Source organism: Ricinus communis, chromosome 1 (assembly GCF_019578655.1).
Source record: "Ricinus communis isolate WT05 ecotype wild-type chromosome 1, ASM1957865v1, whole genome shotgun sequence".
Classification (NCBI taxonomy): Eukaryota; Viridiplantae; Streptophyta; class Magnoliopsida; order Malpighiales; family Euphorbiaceae; genus Ricinus; species Ricinus communis.
This window is the reverse complement of record NC_063256.1, coordinates 34,655,053-34,676,669: the sequence shown is the minus strand read 5'-3', so window position 1 is coordinate 34,676,669 and position 21,617 is coordinate 34,655,053. Positions and strand designations below refer to the sequence as shown.

Genomic DNA, 21,617 nt, shown 5'->3' with positions numbered 1-21,617 from the left:
TAAAATTAAAATTTAATCAACACGAAAAAACAGGAATTCAGCTAGTAATTTTATTATGCTTGTAGTTAATTTCTAATACCCATTTGTAAGTCACAACAATGATAATTCCCATCTGAATAGATTAGAGAATAACCAAAGAAAATTGCACTAGTACACGGTAAGACTGAATTCACACAATAACCAATAATAATAATAACAATAACAGAGTATTAATTAAGAATAAATATATTTAATTATTAGAGAAGTTATGAATGTAACTGAGATACAAGCAAACAAATAACCAAATTCATTAAGAATGAAAAGGCCTTTCTATTCAAGTCTGTAAAATTTGAACATCTTTTACAGTAATATGGCAAAACTGAACCTAAGCTATTATGCTTCTTCAGTCAGACAAAAATACATTTGAAACAATATTAACTTCCCCATCCCTCACCCCAAGAACAGAAAAAGAAACAAACAAATGATAGAACTGAATAGTACACTCGTCGGCTTCAGCATTTATCTTTCCTTGCCAAGGTCTGACCCGGCTTTCAGTTGCCCGCAGTTACCAAAAAATTTATCCTGACCTATGATGTTGCAAAAATGAGATCTGCCCATGAAATTAGCATTTCAATTCCCTAGCAATACATTCCTTATTTACTCATTTCTCTTTTCTAGCCAAGGACTCCCCCTTGTACTCGCAACCTGCAGTAACCACGAAACCTGCCCCGACCTGGATTGAAGCATAAAACAATAAGGTACGAACGACATGAATGTGTGCTTATTTATTAGTGCATACTTGGAGGGAGAGAAGAGAAAGAAAGGTCACCTGACAGTCTTTCAGTACAACTCGCTCTTGGAGCTGTACATTGCTGCAAATGACAGAGCCTTGAATTGAGCAGCCATCTCCAACAGTAACATGGTTCATGATAACTGAATTAACAACCTGAAGAAACAACATAGAAGAAGGGGAAAAAAAAAACAATGAAATTCTCTGTTTGAGTTTACTAAGATAAGGCCATGAATATGCCAAAGCAGTAACAGTTGATGTTCTTGGTACCCTCATCCTGATCTTGTGAATAATACTTTTTAACCTTAATTATTGAAGAATCATCTTACCTTCACATTGGAACCTATCCGGCAGTGACGGCCAATAACTGACCGCTTCACACTACACTTGTCGCCCATTTGTGAACCTTCTCCTAGCATACAATGAGGCCCCACCTACAGCCATCAAACTACCCTGTAAGTATAAAGATATTTTCTCTGATTGACGTGTGAATGCATGAAGATATAAATCCAACCTGCCATTACAAGCCTTTTTCACATTAAACAAATCTATCATACCAAGTTCCTAATCCAAGGTATAGTTGCTGAAAATAATTTATATCACTTTAGAAGCAACGAGTATTTATGAAGTACTGGACTCACTGTAGTTTTTGATCCAAGCTGTGCTGAAGGATGGATTATGTTGTTATGAGCAGAAAACGAATAGCCTGAGAGATGATTCGCCTCACCTATAACCTGATTTTAAAATAAAATATAGATGTCAACTAAATCAAGTGCTCAAATAGATGGCAAATACAAAATATGAAGGAAGACCTTGAGCTGCGTAAACTCACATCTCGGTTTATATCACTGAATGCTTGTATAGAATTTAAGCGAGCACAGTATTTGCTATTGCTTGCAATATAAGCACAGCATTTATGAGTTCTCCGGAGAGTACTAGAATCATGATGACCCAATGCATAAGGTTCATGAAAGCTCGGCATAGATGCATTGATCAGGATTTGAGATACCATTGCTTGGTTGTTCTGGGAACTAACCTTGTCATTTCCATTTTCTTCTGCTTGTGGTACACCATTCAACAATACCTCTGATCTCTGATGTCCATTAAATAACATGAACCATTACAAATTATATTAAACTACACAAATACTAAAAAGAATGAAACACAGAAAGACTTAATTAGACTAACCAGCTGACTTCGGACAAGATAAGGCAGTACATCCTGTTTTAAGCTTTGAAATCTGTCCTTCTCATTTAATACTTCTTGCAGAACAGATCTGAAAGACATAATAGAAATAAGAGGATAAAGGGATACCTGACAGAAACAAACTTTGGAACCCAAGACACTGAAAAGGACAAACCTCTTAAATGCATACATATGAGCATCCATAAGATCAGATCGTATTTCCATCTAAGGAAAATGCAAAAGAAATATTAGAGTAAGAAGCAGGTAGAATAACTACATATATTCCTATTTGACAAGTAGTCTAACGAAATTTGAGCCTTCATGGATGCAATAGCTTTTACAAAACTTGGTAAAAGATAATTATTTTACTAGGATGAGAAATTGAAAAGAAAAAGTTGGTATGAAAGAACAACGTTATTGGAAACTATTAGATGTCGCTCAGACAGCCAAAGGATAAAAATCGGAAAAAGCATTAAGAAGCATTAAGCGTTGGATTTGGAGACGCCAACAATTAGCATGTCATGATTTAAGTTTAATAGACGTTGTCAACTGCTGGATTAGATTTATCAGAAGTAGCAAGATAAGAAGGCCAGATGACCTTCCATTACCTGCCCAACTGCACGAAGAATATTCTTCTGAATCAGAATGTCTTTCTCAACTTCTGCTCCTGCAAGAAGTACCAAAAGAAAAAATCAATGAACAGGAAAACTCCAGATAACGCACACCCAAAATATCCAACCTGTTGCAATATGTAATAAAAACTGCTTTGAATGGTCAAGCCCAATGATGTTGTATCGTCTTGGTTTCTTTATTTTATCTTTTGCAGAAGAGGACCCCGACTCGGCAGGTCCACCAACAGGAGCAGAGCAGAGCATAGTAGTTACCACTGCATCATGCCGTCTATGAGCAGCTGCAACCGCACCAGGAGGAACATCAGAAACCAGATCACCACTCACAACCTGCAAAAATATGCACCATCAATTGCTGTAAATAAACAATTGTCGAAACCTTGACCATTACCAAATTTGGATTCTAACCAGAATATCCTTGGCAGTCAAATGGTGTGCAATGGCCCGAAGAGCACCAGCGGTTCCAACATCCTCAGGAACAGCAGCAACCTGCAGGATTATATAGCATTTCTGAATTCCAATTTCTTTCAGAGGAAAATAAAATTTAGATGGATAGTATCAGAGAGCTATATTCTTTATAATGCTAACAAATGAAATTCGTCACCAGAACAACACATGAAAGCAAGCTTCTCATGTTTACAGTAACACAAAATTGAAAGATGTCTCATTCTTGGAAAATGATTGGAAGTGCATTAAATGGTAGTGGTTCCATATGGCCTCTAGCAAGAAAAGTTCCCTAACATGCCAAGATTCAAATTCAACTGGTCCAATGGTCATCCATCTAATAAAGTACCAAAACAGATGCACCTTTCTATTACAAACACAATCTTCATGTACAGTAAAAAGAGATGAAACTTCTGAAATATATGCAACTGCAGTTCTCCAATAACTTTCTTAGATGTTTCTTTTAGAAAAACAAAATAAGCAGCACCACGGTAATTGAGTGGTGCTGTTTAGCAGCACATGTGCAAAGTTTTAAGGAAGAGTTTCTCATGTCTCAATTGCAATAATGTTTTACCTTTGTCATAGAATAATATGAGTTTCTTTTCCATTAATTGCAATAAACTTAAGACCGAAATGAATTCCAAGACATTTACAGAAGAAAAAACTAAATAAAAGAGGTCTGGAATCAAATGACCTAAATGAGGAAAGCAACCTGAACTTGTCAAGTTCAACATGGGACAATAACTAAGCAGGTTCTAATACAAGCTTCATCCAGAACTCCAAATAACTCAAACCAGTACCAATTACTATAGTGGTTACAGAATCTACATTGCTACCTTGGGAGGGCATATTCTTACCATCCTTTATAAGCTTCCACTTCTCTTTGTCGCAACCAAGTCAGAATAAGATGCAAAATTCGAACTTGAAAATTCATAGTATAAGAACCAATACTTTAACGGCTGTTTGGATGAGTGGTTGAATGACAACAGTTAACCTTTGGTCTCCAACCAGTAGTCTAGCAAAGTTGACTTTCTAAAATCCAAACTTGGCTGTTCAAAAGTAATACTAAAATGCTTTAAGATTTTAAGCTATCAGCAATTTGGCTTTCAGCTGCTAGCCATTAATAGTTAATATCAACCACCAATCAACAGGCCCTATATCTATTAATTCCTATTCTTATCTTCTTGTTTGAAATAGCCAAAACACTGGACAACGTGGAAAAAAGGCATAGTAATAATAACACTAGCAGCAGTTCCGTGGAAGAATTCCAATCTCAGCTTTTCCAATTCCATGCCCATAATGCGAGAGCAGCAGAATCTGAAGCCTGAAGAAGAAGCAGCTCCATAATAATGGAGTAAAAGAAAAATCTAGGCTAGAGGTCCCAAAAGCATGGTTGAATCTGCCAAAGTGGGGCACTTCTGATGTAAGTAGAGCAGGATAAAATGCCTGTACCTATAACCCTATTCATGGGAAAAAGGGCAAGAAAAAATTTCTTCTACTTACAACTACTATCCCAGAAACTTTGGCTACAGAATTTAATTTAGCACTCACCAAAGCATTCAAGATATTTCTAAACCAACATAGTAAACTGTTCTCAATATCAAGAACAGTCATCTTAACAGTCCAGTGACGAGATGTAAGGACTCACACACAGCAGGCTCATTCAGTCCCAGCTGCAAACTGTACCCAATAATAGGAAGGAAAGGATAATACTTAGGAAATAGAGATTTAATTCCTTCAAGATCAAAGCCAGAAACATAGAGTTTTAAATGCCAATCTGACAATGTCCTGAAATCATTTGGTTACAAGCTGCCCCATAAAGCTCCAGAAGAATCCTGCCTAATAAGCAAAACTATGCAATTAGTTTCTTCAGTTCTGGAGTATTCAACCTCTGTCATAGTTTCTCAGTGCTAAAACTAAACATGACGAAATTGGCATCTTGATAATAACATATATATCCTATAAGGAAAATGTAACACAAGGAAATATATTTCATTACTTTGAGAAAAAGTTGTTTTAATTCAACAATTGAATGCACGTTAACCATGCCTTTAGCTTTTAATTGTGGTAATCAAAAGTATAACTTTTTCCTTTTCATAGTTACTAGTTTTTTACTCACGTGTTTTACACATGAATAACAATAATAATAATTGGACTCATTAGGTTTCACATAATAAATGATAAAATAATTATTAAATTTTTACCGAAAGAACATTGAAACTTTATAGGTGATCAAATTCTTTTCTAGATTTATTATTTTTCTATTAAATTAGTAAAAGATAAAATTGACCAATCTTAATAATAGTAATTATAAGGCCTTATTAGTAAATATGTTTATTCCCCTCCCCTTCGCACAGTGGCTTTGGCACTCGATATTCCCAAATAAAATGGATACTCTCAAGTCGGCTGAATTCATTAATCAACATTTGTTGGTATTCTGGCCTTCCTTCTCCTTCTCTGGGCCTATCAGAAAGAGAATCCAGCACTTAGTCGTGAATATCTTAATAAACCACCCCGTGGATATTTTTTGCTTTAAAACAAAATAATTAGAATTTTCCATAAGAATGTGAAAGAACCTTGATTCCCTGTGCCCCATATGAATGTGAAAGAAACAGGACGAATGTGTAGATAATTATATAAAAACCCAATTTTGCAGTATCCATTATTACTGCTTGCTCTATTGTTAACCTCCCTATTTCTTTTCTGTAGAACTTGGGAGGTGATTACTTTGATTTTTGAATTATATTTGCATATTTATATATAAGTACATTTAATTTTATGTTTCTAAAACTAATAAAGCAGCTACAAACCATATATTATTGAGCCTTTATAGCTCTAAATTTGAGTAAATACATCCAATGTATTTTATTAGTCATCAAATATTCGGCAAAAATTGCCCGAAGAAAGGTTTTTTTTTTCCGGGATCATTACAAATTTAGTATCTTAACTTTTTGATTTTTTCTATTTCAATATTTGAATTATTTTTTTGTTCAATCAAATGCCTGAACCGGCTACCTTATGTATATTATGGTGTCTCTTACAGATTTTACAGGTTAAAGTAATAATTTAACTCATTTTACACATAAAATGCCCTAAATATCCTTACTCATCATTACTTACAATTTTGTCTATTTCTGTTTTCATTCTTTTCTTCTTTTTTTTCTTTTTTCTATATTTTATTAAATCTTCTTTTTGCACTAAAAAATCAATCATGCAAGACTATCACCTGGACCCACAAATTTTAGTTACCCCAAAATGGGGAGAAAATGAGAAGTGGAACTATGGTCATAATTTACACTTCTCACTAGCTCTATTTGATGAACTTGCAACTTTCTTAAGCATGAAATTGCAATATCTTTTGATTATTAAATTAAAAAAAAAAAAAAAAAAAACTTGTTCTTTATCTTCTTTCCCCTCCTTTTCTCCAATGGCATACAAGAGAGAAGAAAGCTACTATCTCTTCTCCCTTCTTTCTTTCACTTCACATCTCGCCTTGCCCTTTCTTTTCCCACCTACTTGTTTTCCCCAAACAAAGGGAAAAAGGAATGAATCCGTAAAACTAAATTTACCAAGTGCAAACATTTGACACTCACAAATCAATCTGTGCAGTAATTCATGGTGGCATCTAAATCAATACTCATTAAATCATCCCAATTATATAAAAATTATTAGTTGCTTATATTATTCATAAATCCATCTTTTATCTAATTGCTGTACATATAATCTCTAACTAGAAGGAACTCAAGATCTAGCTTTTGCTATCCTTGAGATGGTAGCTCATATTAATCTATGGTCAAATAATCAAACTGAAGCGACCTTTAGGTCATAAATTGAATTATTTGCTATAATGTATGATTCTCTATTCCATCAAAAACTTCTAATTGAAACTTGTAGCTTGAAACTCTATGTAGAGTTTTACTGCCAGGTTCACTTCAATCATTCTGGTTCTTGCCTTTCGGTTCTACTAATTATAAGTACAATTGTTGCTTTTGCTAGAAAATTCACAACCAACTACACAAACTGCGTCATATTAAGCTTATTCTGAAAGAATACACAATCAGGGGAGAGAATAGGCAATCCATTTTTCTCATAGCTTTTTGTTTCTATTCTGTTGACAAATTAAGCTTTACATTTTATAGGTTTTTTTACATCTCATAATCTTATACAAAGAAGGAGTTTTTCTTTTTCTTTTTCCTTTGTTTCTAATAAGAGTTGGGCCAAAACAATATTCTTCTCCATCAGCTTTTGCACAGCAGTAATAGAGTTAACTTATTGTCTGGTTGCTTGGTCAAAAGATTAGACAGAGTCACTTAAGTTGTGTATGTATTTAAAACAAATAACCACTTATCAATTTCACTAGACGGTTGAGTGAAAAACAAAGAATTTATACAATCAAGCATCACTCACTCTCAATTACATCTTTAAACGAGCAAAAATAACAATTTCCTCCATCTCCTTCACCACAAAAGTAAGAATATAGCAAATGCACCATTGCATGAGAAAACAATTATAAAGTTAAATAAATACCTCGACATGTAAGCGATCAACATAAGCACCTGATATCCAACCACCAACACGAAGAGCTGCCTCTTGCCCTTCAACAACCTATAAAAGAAAAAAGAAATGCAAATTAGAGAAACTAAAAACCCTAATACAATTCCAGTTCACACATGTATTAAAAATCCTAAAGAATCGAACTTTAAGTTCGTTTTAAACATTGTGAATATACCAAGATGCACACTTTCAATTTTTTATACTCTCCTCTCTTTCTTTAAATTCATTCCACTGCTTTTTCTTTTCACATAAAAGAAAAGACAAGTAAGGTGGAAAAAACAAATCCAAAAAGAGAAGCATACCACAATAAGATCCTTGAGATTACTAAGTTCCAATTGCTCCAAAACATAAGAAAGAACCGGCCGGTTAGCCACCGGAAGCAGGGCTTTTGGGACTTCCTGCATAAAAGAATACAATAAAGAATGAGCTTATTTTGATAAAGAAATTTGATGGGTGTTGTTTTGAGTTAATTAATGATTTTAAAAAGGAAAAAGAAAAACCACCTTAGAGACTAAAGGAACCAGCTTTTTCGAAGTGCCACCGGCTAAAACTACCACTTGGAAATCCATAGTCTGAGAATTCTTGAGAGAAACCAATAATCAAATAGGGTTTAGGACAATCTTTTTGATGTGGGTTTTTCTCTATCTCTGAAAGCGAACAGAGAGAGAGAGAGAGAGAGAGCGATGGAGTGTGTTATTAGTATTGCAAATGTATTGTTTGGTAAATAGATTTGAATTAATATCAGACAAGCAATTGCAACAACGGGGATGTAGCTCAAATGGTAGAGCGCTCGCTTTGCATGCGAGAGGTACAGGGTTCGATCCCCTGCATCTCCATCCTTTTCTTCTCATCCTTTTTATATCACCTTATTTTATGTATTATAATTACTTTTATATCACCTTATTTTATATATTACAATTACTTTTATATTACTTTATTTTATGTACTATAATTACTTAAATATTACTTTATTTTAGGTATTACAGTTATTCTGATCCCCTGGGATGTGTATCTTCTTTTTCATCCTTTTTGTAAGGATTATTTATAAATTATTAGGTATTATCTTCTTTTGCTATAATACTATTATATCATTATGTTATTATAAGTCTATTTTTTAATTATAAATAATTAATTTAATATATTTAAATAATTTATTAATTTTACATGTATTAAAATTATTATTTATATTATATTTTGTTTTACGTTATTATTAGTGATTTGTCTGAATGTATATCTTCGTTAGTTTTGATAGAATATTTTTATGTTACTCTGCTATTATAAGTCTATCTTTTAATTGTATATAATCAATCGGATATTGTTTAAATAATTTATTAATTTTATATGTCATTCTACTAATTTAAATTGTTGATAAATATATATAAATAATTTTTAATTAGTTATATAAGTCAAATCTATAGGTGAATCTTGTAGTTGTCAAATACTACTGTTTAAATTTTAAAAATAGATAGTATTTTTAGTAAATAAAAATAATATATTTAGTTGATTGATAATTAACTATTATATATATTGGCTAATTAGTATTTAATTATGTTAATAAATTATTAAAATTAAAATAAAATCATTTTTATAGGTTTATTTAGTAACATACATTTATGGTGCATTAGAATTTTTTTATAATATTTTATTTTATGTATTATTAATTATCTCAGTCTATCTATATTATACAGTTATTATTATTATTTTAATTATAATTGTTCAATTCGAGAATTGAGACTGCACTTCTTTATATATGAAATATCATATATGTATAAAATATCATTAATATTATATTAAATATTTGAATTCACAATGTAATAAGTAACATAACTAAAAATATTATATCGAATTCAATCTTTTAAAACTCTTTTCCAATTGAATTTGCACTATTTCAAAATTTTTAACTTTTACATATTATAAACTAATATCTTAGTCATATTTATAATTGAATTTTAAATATATAATCAATACAATTTTGAAGTTATAATTAGTATTTAATTAAATAATAATTTAGCAAAAAATATAATTAAAAATAATAAATATGTTATTCTTTAGAAATTATTTTATATATGAATTGAAGTTAATTATATGAAATTTCAGGAAAATGACTAAATATCAATACAATAAGTTATTAACATGTCAAATTTTACTTGAATACATTTAACAAATATCAAAAGTTTGCTAGAGGTCAACTTTAATTATAAGCTAATTCAATGGGTAAAATATTCTTTGAGCGGAGATATTTTTATATAGATAAAATATTTATTACGTTTATTTTCAACTCGTCGAAGCATTTCGTCGCTTATTACGTCCTTTTTCGTCTCTTGGTGCCTAGGTATCCACCGTAAGCCTTTCCTCGTTGATCAGGAAAACCATAGAAAATGAATATGCTAATGAAGGTTATAGATTCGGTCAAGAGGAAGAAACTTGTAATATCATACATGCTCATGGTTATTTTGGCCGATTAATCTTTCAATATGTTAGTTTCGATAACTCTCATTAATACCCCTTTATTAACGAAAAATAGACAATGTTTAACTTTATTGCACTGGAAAAATTATATTATGGATCTCTCCTTTTAAGTAAATTATCTCGGAGAAAGAATTAATATTTTTATATTCTTTTTCTTTTTTGTTTTAGTAATAATGTAACAATTTTGTCTGTAGAAATAAAGAAAAGAAAACCATATCTATTCTAATAATGCTTTTGTCATTTGACCCAATAACGGTCCATTAGATAAGATATGACATAAATAATGTTAAGAGCCTTCCGGTGTGAAAACAAAGAAGTTTGTGATGCTGAAATATGAAATAGGCCCCCTGATAGAATAAAATCAGAAATACCCTTACTTATTGGATATAAATCTGCATTTTTATATTAAAAGTAAGTTATTTAATTATTTATAAGTTTATATGTATATTATTCATATTAAAAATATAAATTTATAAATAAAATATCAAATCAACAAAAAAATGCATTTAAATTTTTCATCTAAATAAGCAAATGATGATGAGACTTTTTATAAATTAGAAAATTCTATTTTTTAAGAGAAATAAATTTGTATGACATTGTTTTAGAAACAATATTTTTTTAATTTCTTATTTATTTGTATTTCAATTTTATTTGAATATGGAAATGGTATAATATATGAATGAAAGAACAACTTTATGTAAAATGAAGATGGTAATATATAGCAATTCTCAATTATCAGAAAGTAAATGATGAGATACAAAATCAATATAATAAACAAAATATATCAATGATATAAATATATAAAACTAATAACAATTTTATTTGATTACAGAGTATTACTTACATAATAAAGATAAACATATAATTAACAATTTAAGTATTGGAAGTAGGATCATTAATTAATAATAATAACTTAAAATATTAACTTGATTTACTTTTATTAACTTTTCACATTATACGACTTTATAAAGATATAAAATATCAAAAGAATGTCATATATTAACTCCGTATTTATTTTTGTTAAGGTTAAATTATAAAATAAGAGATAAACAAAAACCTCCATTCATCAAAAAATAAAAAAATATCTTTTTTCGTATCTCAAAATTACTTGGCTGTCTTAAGAGGTCTAGCTATAATAAAAGAAGAACTTTTAAATTTAAAAACGTGTAAATAAGACAGTTTAAATATCTTTTAGTTTAATTAAATTATCAAATTTAAATTTTAAGTACGCAATTTTAGTAAAACTCTTAAAATATTATTTTATTACTCATAAAAATTTTATATGACACACTTTAAATTAAAAAATATTAACTTCTGAGAAAGCTAAACCAATTTCATTTTAACAGCAATTTGAGTTACTCCACCAAACACTAGTCAGAGATCCTAATTAATACTAAGTGTTTCTTTTAGAAAAAGGGACTTTTGAAAAAAAGAAAAAGGGCCTTTTGAAAAAACTAAACCAATTTCAATTTGAGATGCTCCACTAAGCACTAAAATTTTGCAACAGGTATATTAGCTCTTTCATGATTTTTGTTTTATTTGAACCTCTGCTTCAACATGAGTCCACCAAGCACTAAATATCATTAGTAATAGAAATAATTACAAATGTCCTTTTAGATTAAACATAAACTGCACTAACATCCTTTAATTTTTAAAAATATACACTATCATCAATCCTTTAATTTTTAAAAATATACACTTTCATCCCTCGAGTACTAAATTTCATTAATAGTAGGGGTAATTACCAGTGCCCCTTAGGTGAGACATAATCTATACTCGCGTCCTTTAGTTTTTAAAAATATACACTTTCTTCTCTCATTTTTATATGTCGTTCATCGTTCTCATGATACGATCTGTGGCTATTGATCGGCAATAGGGAATAAGTAGGCATAAAGCCACCGAAACCCATAGCAAGCATGACTAATCACTAACTCAATCAAATTATAAAACTATTTCATTACTAATTTTTGACCACCCAAATACTATATATATTTAAATCAATCTGTCAGCACAATTAGGTAATATGTCATCGGTTGGTTACATGCTAAAACAAAATAATAAGTTTTAAAATCACTATTGCGAAGAATCTAGAATTCTAATAATCAGACATATAAACAAAAATTAGTTACATTAAACCCGAAAATAAAGGAAGTCGGGCTGTCAAAGGAAAAGAAATGCGAAAAACCTAACAGACACCTGAAAAATAAAATTTGAGACTGTCAGTCTCGACAGTGAGTTAAAATCATGTAATCCAAAAATAAATACAACTATCTTAATAGAATATTTATTTAATAAAAAAAATATTATATTATATTAAAACGCGTGTCATGTCATGATTTTAAAAAATACAATTTAAACGTTTATGGGACGAGTACCTTAGCAGAAGCTTAAACTCCAATCCTATTAGTGATTCGGCTCTATTATTCCAATAAGACTAATTCTCAGATAGCAAAACTCGACAAGGATCCTTAACTCCAGTCTGGTCAATTAATTTCCAATATAACCGGCACCTAGAGAGCAATGCTCGACCAAGGACCTTTTCTCCGGTAATCAAATTTTCATAAGCTCAGAGAGCTATGCTCGACCAAGATACATCACAAGAATATTTTCCTATTACCCGGTCTGATATACGATGGTACGCACACGGTCCTGATGCAACCCATTAAGTGGTATGTTCTACTATCGTCTCATCTCGAGTCATGATACAACCATAACATTAATAATGTGAAAAATGGCATAAATCGCACACAATCTTAATATTATTCAATAATTTATTAAGTATTAGAATCAAATGGCATTGAGTATAGCATATATAAAGATTAAATGCAGTACTATCAATAATAATAATAATAATAATAAATATGATGGTAAAAATAATAATAATGAAAATATCAATAACGAAAATAAAATTAATAATAATAATAATTATAATGATAATTAATAAAAAATATTACATTTAAATTAGACATGACATATGTCCGATGATTAAATAATTTTAACTCACAAATATGATGTTTTCTTATGCGCTGTCCATACGGCCAATGTAGTTAGATTAGACAAAGAATCTAAAATCTACAAGTAATAATTAATATTTATTTTCATACTATATAAAATAGTCAACCTAATTCTAGACTTTTAAAAAATTACATGTTGATCCTATGAAAATTCCGCTTAACAACATTGATCGGTGATAACAAAATTTTATCCACAATTATGACTCAAGAGCCTCTAATATAATACTATAATCATAAATTATTATTCTTAAATTAGTATCATAAATTTTTCGATTTTGTATAAAATAATAATAATAATTAAATTAATACTTCAAAAATAATAAACCGGCTAACAGAATTTTCTAACTTTAATAATTAAATCTTCATAATTAATTCTTAATCAAACTCAATTTAATCTCTATTTATCAATTTATCACTAATTATTCATAATTAATTATAACGATTTCTAATTATTAAATAACTATGTAAAATATAAATATAAATAATTAACTAATTTACTATACTGAGCTGAGAAATTAATACAGAATAGCAACCCAAACGTCTGAAAATAAAATCAGAATTTCACCCGTCGGCACGCATCTCGAGGTCACCGGGCCTGATCGCCTAAATATTTTCAAAGGCGATGAGAATTTGATCCGAGCACACCAAAGGAAAGCCCACAATCTCAGAAGTCCAGATGTACAATTATTTTTACCAAAAAGTGGCTGAAAAGTTTTATATCGCCATTTAAAGTTTTAACACTGGCGAGCTTGATCAACGGTGAAATGGAGGAGATCGGAGCTGAGCTTCACTGTTCTAAGGTTTTTCGACATGAGGAACTCATTTTTGGGGTCTGATCGGCCAAAGGAGGTAGGCAAGATGTTAAATCAGCAATGGCAACAGTGAGAGATGTTTTCTCCCTCTTTGAAGCACGCGAAACGACAACTCTTGATGTTGCTTGGCGCCAGCGAGGGGTGGAGCGAGACAATGATGGCCTCAAATGGATATTAGATGGTAAAAGGGGGCTGATTGTCGGTGAATGAGTGAAGAAATTGGTGGTGGCAATGGTGTATGACGCTAGAGAAGGAGTGAGGTAGGAGGAAGGCCAAGCTGAAATTTTTCTTTTTTTCCAAATTTTATTTTTGTCCTTCCTTATAAAAAAAACAGGCTATAGTAACCTTATTTCTTATATATATATATATAATTTACCAATTGGGGGTTAAAATGGTAATTCGTAACTTTGTGTTAATTAAACAATAAATTATTAACTTCAAATACGTAGGTCACTGCAAATATATTTTACCTTCGACTATATATTTATAAATTAAATTAATTCATATCAAAATAAAATTTAAAATAAAAATAAAATAAAATTTAATGCAATAAAATAAAATAATTTAAGAAAAATAACAATTTAAATATGATCAATGATAAATAAATTTATCCTGTCTAAATATGCCTCGAACTGTTTATAAATCCGAAAAAATATTAAATTACTAAAATATTTTTAAAAGAATAATAATATTCAATTAAAATTAAATTTCAGAATATTACAATAGTAATAGTTATTATGTTAGTAGTTTATTAATGTAATAAATTTTAAGTTAATGAAAGTACTAGGGTGTCGCATTTTACTAACTTAAAAAAATATTTTTATCCTTATGTGTGATCTATATTAAATCAAAATTTATTTTGAATAGAAAAAAAAGATATTTTTAACTTAAATTAAGAAAAAAATGCAACACTTTATTTTTTTCCATTTAAAAAAACAAAATTTAATACTTAAAAAAAGAGAAATAAAAATACAGAATTGAACAAACTTTATAGTCATTTTCAAAAAAATTTACATAATACTAACACCTAATAGAAGACGGTTAATACGAGAGATGAAAGTATATATTATTAAAATATAAGGAATATAAGTGTAAATTATGTCAAACCTAAAGGTGCAAATTTATATTGATTAGTCAGTTTTATATTTTATTTTAATTTAATCTAATATATATTTAAATTTTAATTTCTAATAACATTTAAATACTGTTATGTAATACATATGAACGTATTGAATAAAGACACATGTCGAAAAAAATTAAAATATTATAAAAAAATAAATTTAACTATCAATTAAATTAAATTAAAAATTAAAATATTAAATCATTAAATGTGCGGATATAAAATATATATTTAGCCTAAAACTATATTTTTATGAATTGACATATTTGTCTTACTTTTTTTATTTATAATCTGGGCTTAATAAAAATAAGTATTGGCCTTAAAGAAAAGAAAGAGAAGAAGTGAGATCACCGACATATTAAAAAATAAAAAATGTGAAGAGGAGAAAAGTTCATTAATAAATAAAACAAATAATTCCATGAAATCACGTGCTAATATGACACCACAAATTTGGCCTCTCCATTGGATTAAAATATAAAAGGCAAAATGTATACTATTAAACTCTTTAATATTGTATTTCTCAGTTTTTCAATTTTTATTTTATTATACTAAATTTTATATTTACATTTATATTTTTAGCAGTCTTTATTAAAAAGAACTATTAAATAAATAAAAATTTATAATATAATACAATTTTTAATTAAGTAAAAAATTAACAGTATAAAGATAAAATAATAATTTAGAATTTTAATAAATAAAACTGAAATTTTTAAAAAATTTAATAATAAATTTAGTTTAAATATTTATTTATGTTTGTAAATTATGGTCATTTAATTAGTTTAACATTAATTTTTAATCTAAATTTACTTTTTATAATTTTTTATACTTTTTAACATATTATTTATTCAACAAAGAATGAAATTAAAATATTACTAACAAATAAATTCAGATATATTAAATTAAATTAATAAAATAAAAACTAAAAGTTTTTGAATATTAAAATATAAAACAAAATTTACATATTAATTAAATTAAATCAAATTAAAAATTATAATAATTAATTAATATAAATTCATATTTAATTTAGATTTTATCTAAAGACAGCAGCCAATACAAGATAAGCAAGAGGAGGCCACCACCCCCTTAAACTTTCTTTTCAATAAAAATCTCTTTAGTAATACTTTTTATATTTCAAACTTTTTCCTATAAATTTCTCAAATTTTCTAAATATGTCCAAAAGAAATATCTAAATTATTTTACTAAATAATTTATAATTAAATTTATTAAAATCATAATACTCCATCCACTCACATTAATTCATGCCCACAAGAGTTAAAAATGCTATACAAACATTTCAAATACAGCCTTCCAATTGGCCAAAATCCAAGAATCCCATGCCAAAGAAATGTTGTCCATGCCACCTGAAATTTGCCCATCAAATCCAAATCACTTTTTTCTTCTTTTAAATTTCTTTTTCCACTTTATATAATAATAAAAAAACAAAGTAAGAAATTAAAAGAATAGAGAAATAGGCCAATAAATATCACCCTATAATATAGGGCCCCGAAGAGACGTCACTTTTATCTTTATCGTAAACGGCAACCCAACAACACATGTTACCCTGATCATTTTTGTCTCCTACCGAAACGACATCCGATGCGCACGTTAGCCTCGACTGTGTACCTTTGACTAACATGTACTGCCATTCCTGCGCAGGTTAGAACCAATCACTGGCCATTTTGCTCCCCTCCGCTTAGCATTCCACAGTCACGCAGGCGGCGCGTCGAATTACCTCGGGAAGATCAGGGCCTCTGCTCCACTCTCCATCTGCACAGTCGTAAATCAGAACCAGCCCTTCCCTTAAGCCCCTTACGTTTCTTCCGCTCCTTCTCAATAAATCATCAATGCATCCGGCCACTTGAATTAGCACCACCTTGTCTTCCACTCCGACGCAGCTGAATCTAACTGTACTGTCCAGTCTAACTTGCGCTGGTAGTGGGGGACTCTTTATTCTACACCACTCTCCGAACCCACCGCCCCCACTACTTCCTTGTCTTCGCGCGTCGAATCTCCAAAACGATAGCTCCACCGCATGGCTTGCTAAAATATACACGTACCCAGATGCCGTGGCACAGGCTGCCACCACGCAGCCACCACCTGGAACTGCCCTACTTCTAAGCCACATGCGCGCTTCCACGTCATATAAATCCATAGAGCTTGCATACAAGTGAGCCTCCGCTCTGGCTGTGGCAGCGCGTGATAGTTCATTTCCATGAACACCACTTGCATTTCCAATTTTAAGTCCTCCAATTACATAGAACACACCATCGAAAGCTGCACCAATGCACCCAAATCTCTTCCTGGGGGCGTGACTGACCACAGTCCATGTATCAGTATCCGGATCATACTCCTCAACTGCAGCAGCGGCGCGTGAAGCACCACCAGCAACGTAGAGTTTCCCACCGACCACAGCTGTGGCGAACTTTTTCCGCGGACAAGTGAAGGAAGATTTGGGTGAAAAAGTGGCAGTCCAAGTATCGTAACAGAATAACAGTCCATTACGACAAAGAATATAGATTCTGGGGCCAATAGAAGTGAGTCCAGAGTGAAGAATGTAATCCAATTGGAAGGGGAGATACGAAATAACTTTCCAGAGATTATCATTGAAGCGAAGAGAGGCGGCGAAAAGGGTAGAGTTGGAAGAGGAGAAGGCGAATATTGTGGGGTGAAGGAGGTTGTGGAGGCGGCGGAGAGAGAGAAAAGAAGGGGAGCGGAGGAGGGAAGACCAGCGGCGGCAGACGAGGGAGATGGAAGGGAGAGAAGGCGATGGTACTCTAGAAAGACATTCTAAAAGAAGGTCATCAGGGAAGGAGGAGAGAGTGGTAGCAGAAGCAGCAGCAGTGATAGTGATTGTATGGATTGGATTCGGAGAAAGGGAATTGCAAGTGTCGTGTGGGTTTGGGAAGCATGATTTCATTAGCCATGAGAAGTGGCGAGAGTTGCAGCTTTCAGACATGGAATGAGAGTGAAACCAGAAAAAAAAGGCCTCAATCAAAGTCCATTATTATAGGCAGAAGGAAGGGGATTTTAATTTTTGGGGAAAAAGTACAAAGAAACTATCTGTTTCACTGGTGTTTTACCTTACACGGATTAATCCTTTTTTGCCATTTCAGTAGCCTTTTTGCGTATTATATATCTAACGGCACACAGTGCTCCAAATACACTCAACACTCTCATTTGGTGATGCCATTTTTATTTTAATAGATATGGTAAAAAGAAATCATTTCTTTTATTGAATAAGAAAATAAACTATTACATTTAAAAAATATTTCAATCTTCAATTTTAAATATCTAGACACACATTAAAAATTAGTAATTTCATATAATAGATGCTATTTCAACTAAAAAAATAAAATCGGTAATCCAACTAGTTAAGTATTTATTCGTTTGTTCAATTAGTTGGATTGACTCGGTTTGATAATTACATTTTTTCATATTTATAGTAAAAATTGATTCAATCGACACTAAATAAAATAATTAAATTCAATTAAGTTTTAGTTTAACTTGATTTTTAATTTTTTAAGACTTATCAAATCGGATTGATAATCTACTTTATCTAAATAGTCGAAGCTTTCTTTTTTTTAGTTAATTAATTGAATAATATTGGCAAACTTATATATTTCCTTTATGCCTCAAGTCAATGTGGTATCATGTTTCATTAATTTTCACATTTTTCCTTCTTTTTTTCCCCGTCAACTAACCATACATGCCATGCTTTTTGGTTCTCATCCTCTTGTAGAAAAACACAAAGGGCTCAAATGCAAGACCACTTAGAACAATTGCATCATATATCTATTAAGAATTCTCATTTGGCTAGAAAGAATCCATTTAAGCTTGTCCAAAAATTACACGAACTTTTTAAAGAAGCTAGAAAACATAGATAATTATTTCAAAAAAAAAGAAATAAAAACAACCCTATGCTTTATTCTTTAACGGAGTCGTACCAGATTATCTTTAGTTATATTTTCTTTACACTCGCTATAAAAGGTGGAAACTCACTTAATAAAAAAAAAAACTCTAATTTGAAACCTTTTACTTTCAAAATAAATGCTCTTACTATTTTAATAAAACCTAAAGTGTAAAGTAATCGAATTTCATTCACCATATGTATGATAATGGATGTAAGAAGAAACAATTCTCCTTTCCAGGCCTGCAGAAAACACACACAACCTACCATCTTTTCTTAATAGCAAGCTAAGCTACCAAGGAACATAACTATAAGACTGTAGTACTTTCCAATAGGCAATCAAAAATAGAACCTTCTCTAAGTGCATTCTAAGCAGAAAAAAGCTATTGTAAACGTTCCTGACATGGAACATTTCATAGTAGATTCAGATACCTAAGAGTGAAATTTAATAAACACCAAGAATTGTTTATTGATGGATCAGGTAATTGCCAATGGCCATGCCTTCAAAGATCTTTAACTTTTGCCTTTTTGTTAACATGAATATACTGAATAGAAATCTAAAGAAATCTCTCATTTCTTGAGCCTATGTAGTAATTACAATATATATATATTTGTATTTATTCCGTTGCCATGTATATTTACTTTTGACAATTTGTATCAAAGTAAGTATTTTATTTAGATATGTTATGTTTGTTATCATATTTATACACTATTTTAAATATAATTTTAACATATTTATGAGTTCTTTTATAGAAGTTTTATCGGTTTCAATGATGTATAAGTCTTTTTATGTATGATGTCTGTGGCTCGTTCAAAAACTAAAGGATCTATTTTTAATGGGGTGTTCTTCAAGGACTATTAATGAAAGAGCATCAAAGATATTTTTTTTTGTTTATTTTAGTAGATTTTAATTTTAAATACTTCTTGATTGTAAGGAGTATATTGAATTAGAAGATTTAAAAACTTTAATAAAATTGAAAAGTTGAGATTATTAAATAATAACTTTCAAGAATTATGTAAAAATTAAGGAGTATTCAATACTAACTTTTAAATATTTTAAAAAGTCTAGAAAACATAAGTATTTAATTACAACTTTTATAAAATTTATACAACTAAATCGGAATTAAAAAAGTTATTAACTTTTATAGAAATAAATTTTGTATACTTTGGATGAATTCTTATGTGATAATATATATACAAAATCTCAAGATTTTTTTTATTTCCTCCCAAAATTTCAATTGATTTTTTTTTCAAATCTATCTTTCTTCTTCTCAAATCTCTCGTATTATTTACTATCTCTCCATCTTGAACAAAAAAGAAAAAGAATATTTAAAACTGACAAGCTCAAATTATTCACTATAAATATTTTCTTAAACTAGTAAATAAAAAAAGTTGACTAATTAAACATTTTCAATTTAATTGTAAGATAGGCCATAATAAAAAAATATAAATCTTAAGTAAATATGTGATTTTTTTTTAAAGATAGATTTTAGCAGACAACGCCACTATAAGGCTTCTAAATTTTATTAAATAGATCATTTAAATAATTAGTTTCTATTGGTAAGCGATAAATTATTATTAGTTTATATATTTTTTCAAATAAGCAGTGCATAAATTATAACGAGTATGATATGAGTTTAGTAATTTAATTGGAAATAGATTATGATATGACATTTAAAAAAAAATATTTTTGATGTGTGAGGTAAGAACTTTTTAAGTAAATTTAATATTAAACCTAAGAATCTATTATAGACAGTATAATATACAATAATGGTGTGACAGCTTAGCCTAGAGAAGCAGTCCGATGAGGGTAGGAAGTAGAGGCCGAGGCAAGAATATGATGTCTGGATAAGGAGCGGTTTCTGGCAGGCTTCTAGGATGGCAGCACTTTAAGGTACGGGAGTATATGAATGAATTGAATTGCATATTGAAATGGGACGAGGAATGGTTGATATCATATATGTAAAGAGTTGGAAGTAATCACATGAGGCGTTTTTTGGTTGTTTGATTGTGGAGTTGTAGGAACTCCAAAGTTAAACGTGCTTGGTTCGGGCAATTTTCAGGATGGGTGACCTCTTGAAAAGTTCTCGAATCTGCCAAGGAGATAAAACCAAATATCTCATGTGATCTAGTTCTGGGTTATTACAAATGGTTAAAATAAAAGTTTAAAAAAGAAAATGACAATGATTAATTTTTTAGTGTATGGAAGTCAATAATAAAAGTCTATAAATATTTATAAAAAAATTTAAAATAAAATTTTTATGAGTCATTTATATATTTATGAGCTATGCAAAAATTATTAAATATTATTCTTCAAAAATCATTCATTTAAAAAAATCTATAGATATTTTTAAGAGTCTTAATTAAATACACACTTTCTAATATCATTTCTCATTTTGTCATTTTTTATTTTTACTTAAGTTGCATTTTAAAATCTTATTAATACATTTAATTTTTTTTTTTAAATAATGTTACTATCCGTGAGTGGCGGTTTCAGACGCGTACCCAAGTGTCTTTAGCGACTATGACACTGTAAGATTTTTCTAACTTAATCGGAAACATACTAGTCACCGAGACTAGCATGGAGATGGGAGTCGCACTCGGGTAATTCACCGGGACACTTTTACTAATGAGTAATATTTTCTCATATTCCATAAGAAAGCTTACGCCATAAATTCAAAGATGGATCCGAAAGCCAACTTCCTTATTTATGT

General features: G+C 30.1%; 2 protein-coding genes and 1 non-coding gene across 5 annotated transcripts; 1 reads left to right on the top strand and 2 right to left on the bottom strand.

The window, feature by feature from the left end:
- Window positions 1–263: 263 nt before the first annotated feature.
- Window positions 264–8,261, bottom strand: LOC8268789 (translation initiation factor eIF-2B subunit gamma). Of its 3 annotated transcripts, none has more exons than XM_048376261.1 (13): window positions 8,085–8,261; window positions 7,884–7,979; window positions 7,555–7,632; window positions 2,992–3,072; window positions 2,694–2,913; window positions 2,563–2,621; window positions 2,130–2,179; window positions 1,958–2,045; window positions 1,806–1,862; window positions 1,411–1,503; window positions 1,099–1,203; window positions 809–925; window positions 264–712 (listed from the first exon to the last, which is right to left on the bottom strand). In XM_048376261.1, the coding sequence occupies exons 1-13, from the start codon at window positions 8,148–8,150 to the stop codon at window positions 641–643; spliced, it is 1,182 nt and encodes a 393-aa protein (XP_048232218.1). In that variant the 5' UTR covers window positions 8,151–8,261; the 3' UTR covers window positions 264–640. The 3 variants fall into 3 exon arrangements, with proteins under 3 accessions (XP_048232218.1, XP_048232200.1, XP_048232220.1); XM_048376243.1 differs by having other exon boundaries at window positions 1,602–1,862; window positions 8,085–8,260; XM_048376263.1 differs by lacking the exon at window positions 8,085–8,261 and adding an exon at window positions 3,885–5,490 and having other exon boundaries at window positions 1,602–1,862; window positions 7,884–7,944.
- Window positions 8,262–8,344: 83 nt separating this feature from the next.
- On the top strand, window positions 8,345–8,417 carry TRNAA-UGC. The gene has a single exon. It is a non-coding gene; the product is annotated as a tRNA-Ala (tRNA).
- Window positions 8,418–16,187: 7,770 nt separating this feature from the next.
- LOC8268815 (F-box/kelch-repeat protein At5g26960) lies at window positions 16,188–18,044 on the bottom strand. Its single transcript, XM_002523186.4, has 2 exons — window positions 16,484–18,044; window positions 16,188–16,357 (listed from the first exon to the last, which is right to left on the bottom strand). Exon 1 carries the CDS (start codon window positions 17,950–17,952, stop codon window positions 16,690–16,692), a length of 1,263 nt encoding a protein of 420 aa, XP_002523232.1. The 5' UTR covers window positions 17,953–18,044; the 3' UTR covers window positions 16,188–16,357; window positions 16,484–16,689.
- Window positions 18,045–21,617: the final 3,573 nt, after the last annotated feature.

Excerpts from the sequence above, each read along its gene's own strand:
- LOC8268789 (XM_048376243.1), bottom strand. The coding sequence starts at position 8,150 with ATGGATTTCCAAGTGGTAGTTTTAGCCGGTGGCACTTCGAAAAAGCTG. Across the intron at positions 1,204-1,410 it reads AGCTTGGATCAAAAACTACA|GTGGGGCCTCATTGTATGCT; the intron begins GTGAGTCCAGTA and ends TGATGGCTGTAG. Across the intron at positions 713-808 it reads TTGTACTGAAAGACTGTCAG|GTCGGGGCAGGTTTCGTGGT; the intron begins GTGACCTTTCTT and ends GCTTCAATCCAG.
- LOC8268815 (XM_002523186.4), bottom strand. The coding sequence starts at position 17,952 with ATGTCTGAAAGCTGCAACTCTCGCCACTTCTCATGGCTAATGAAATCA.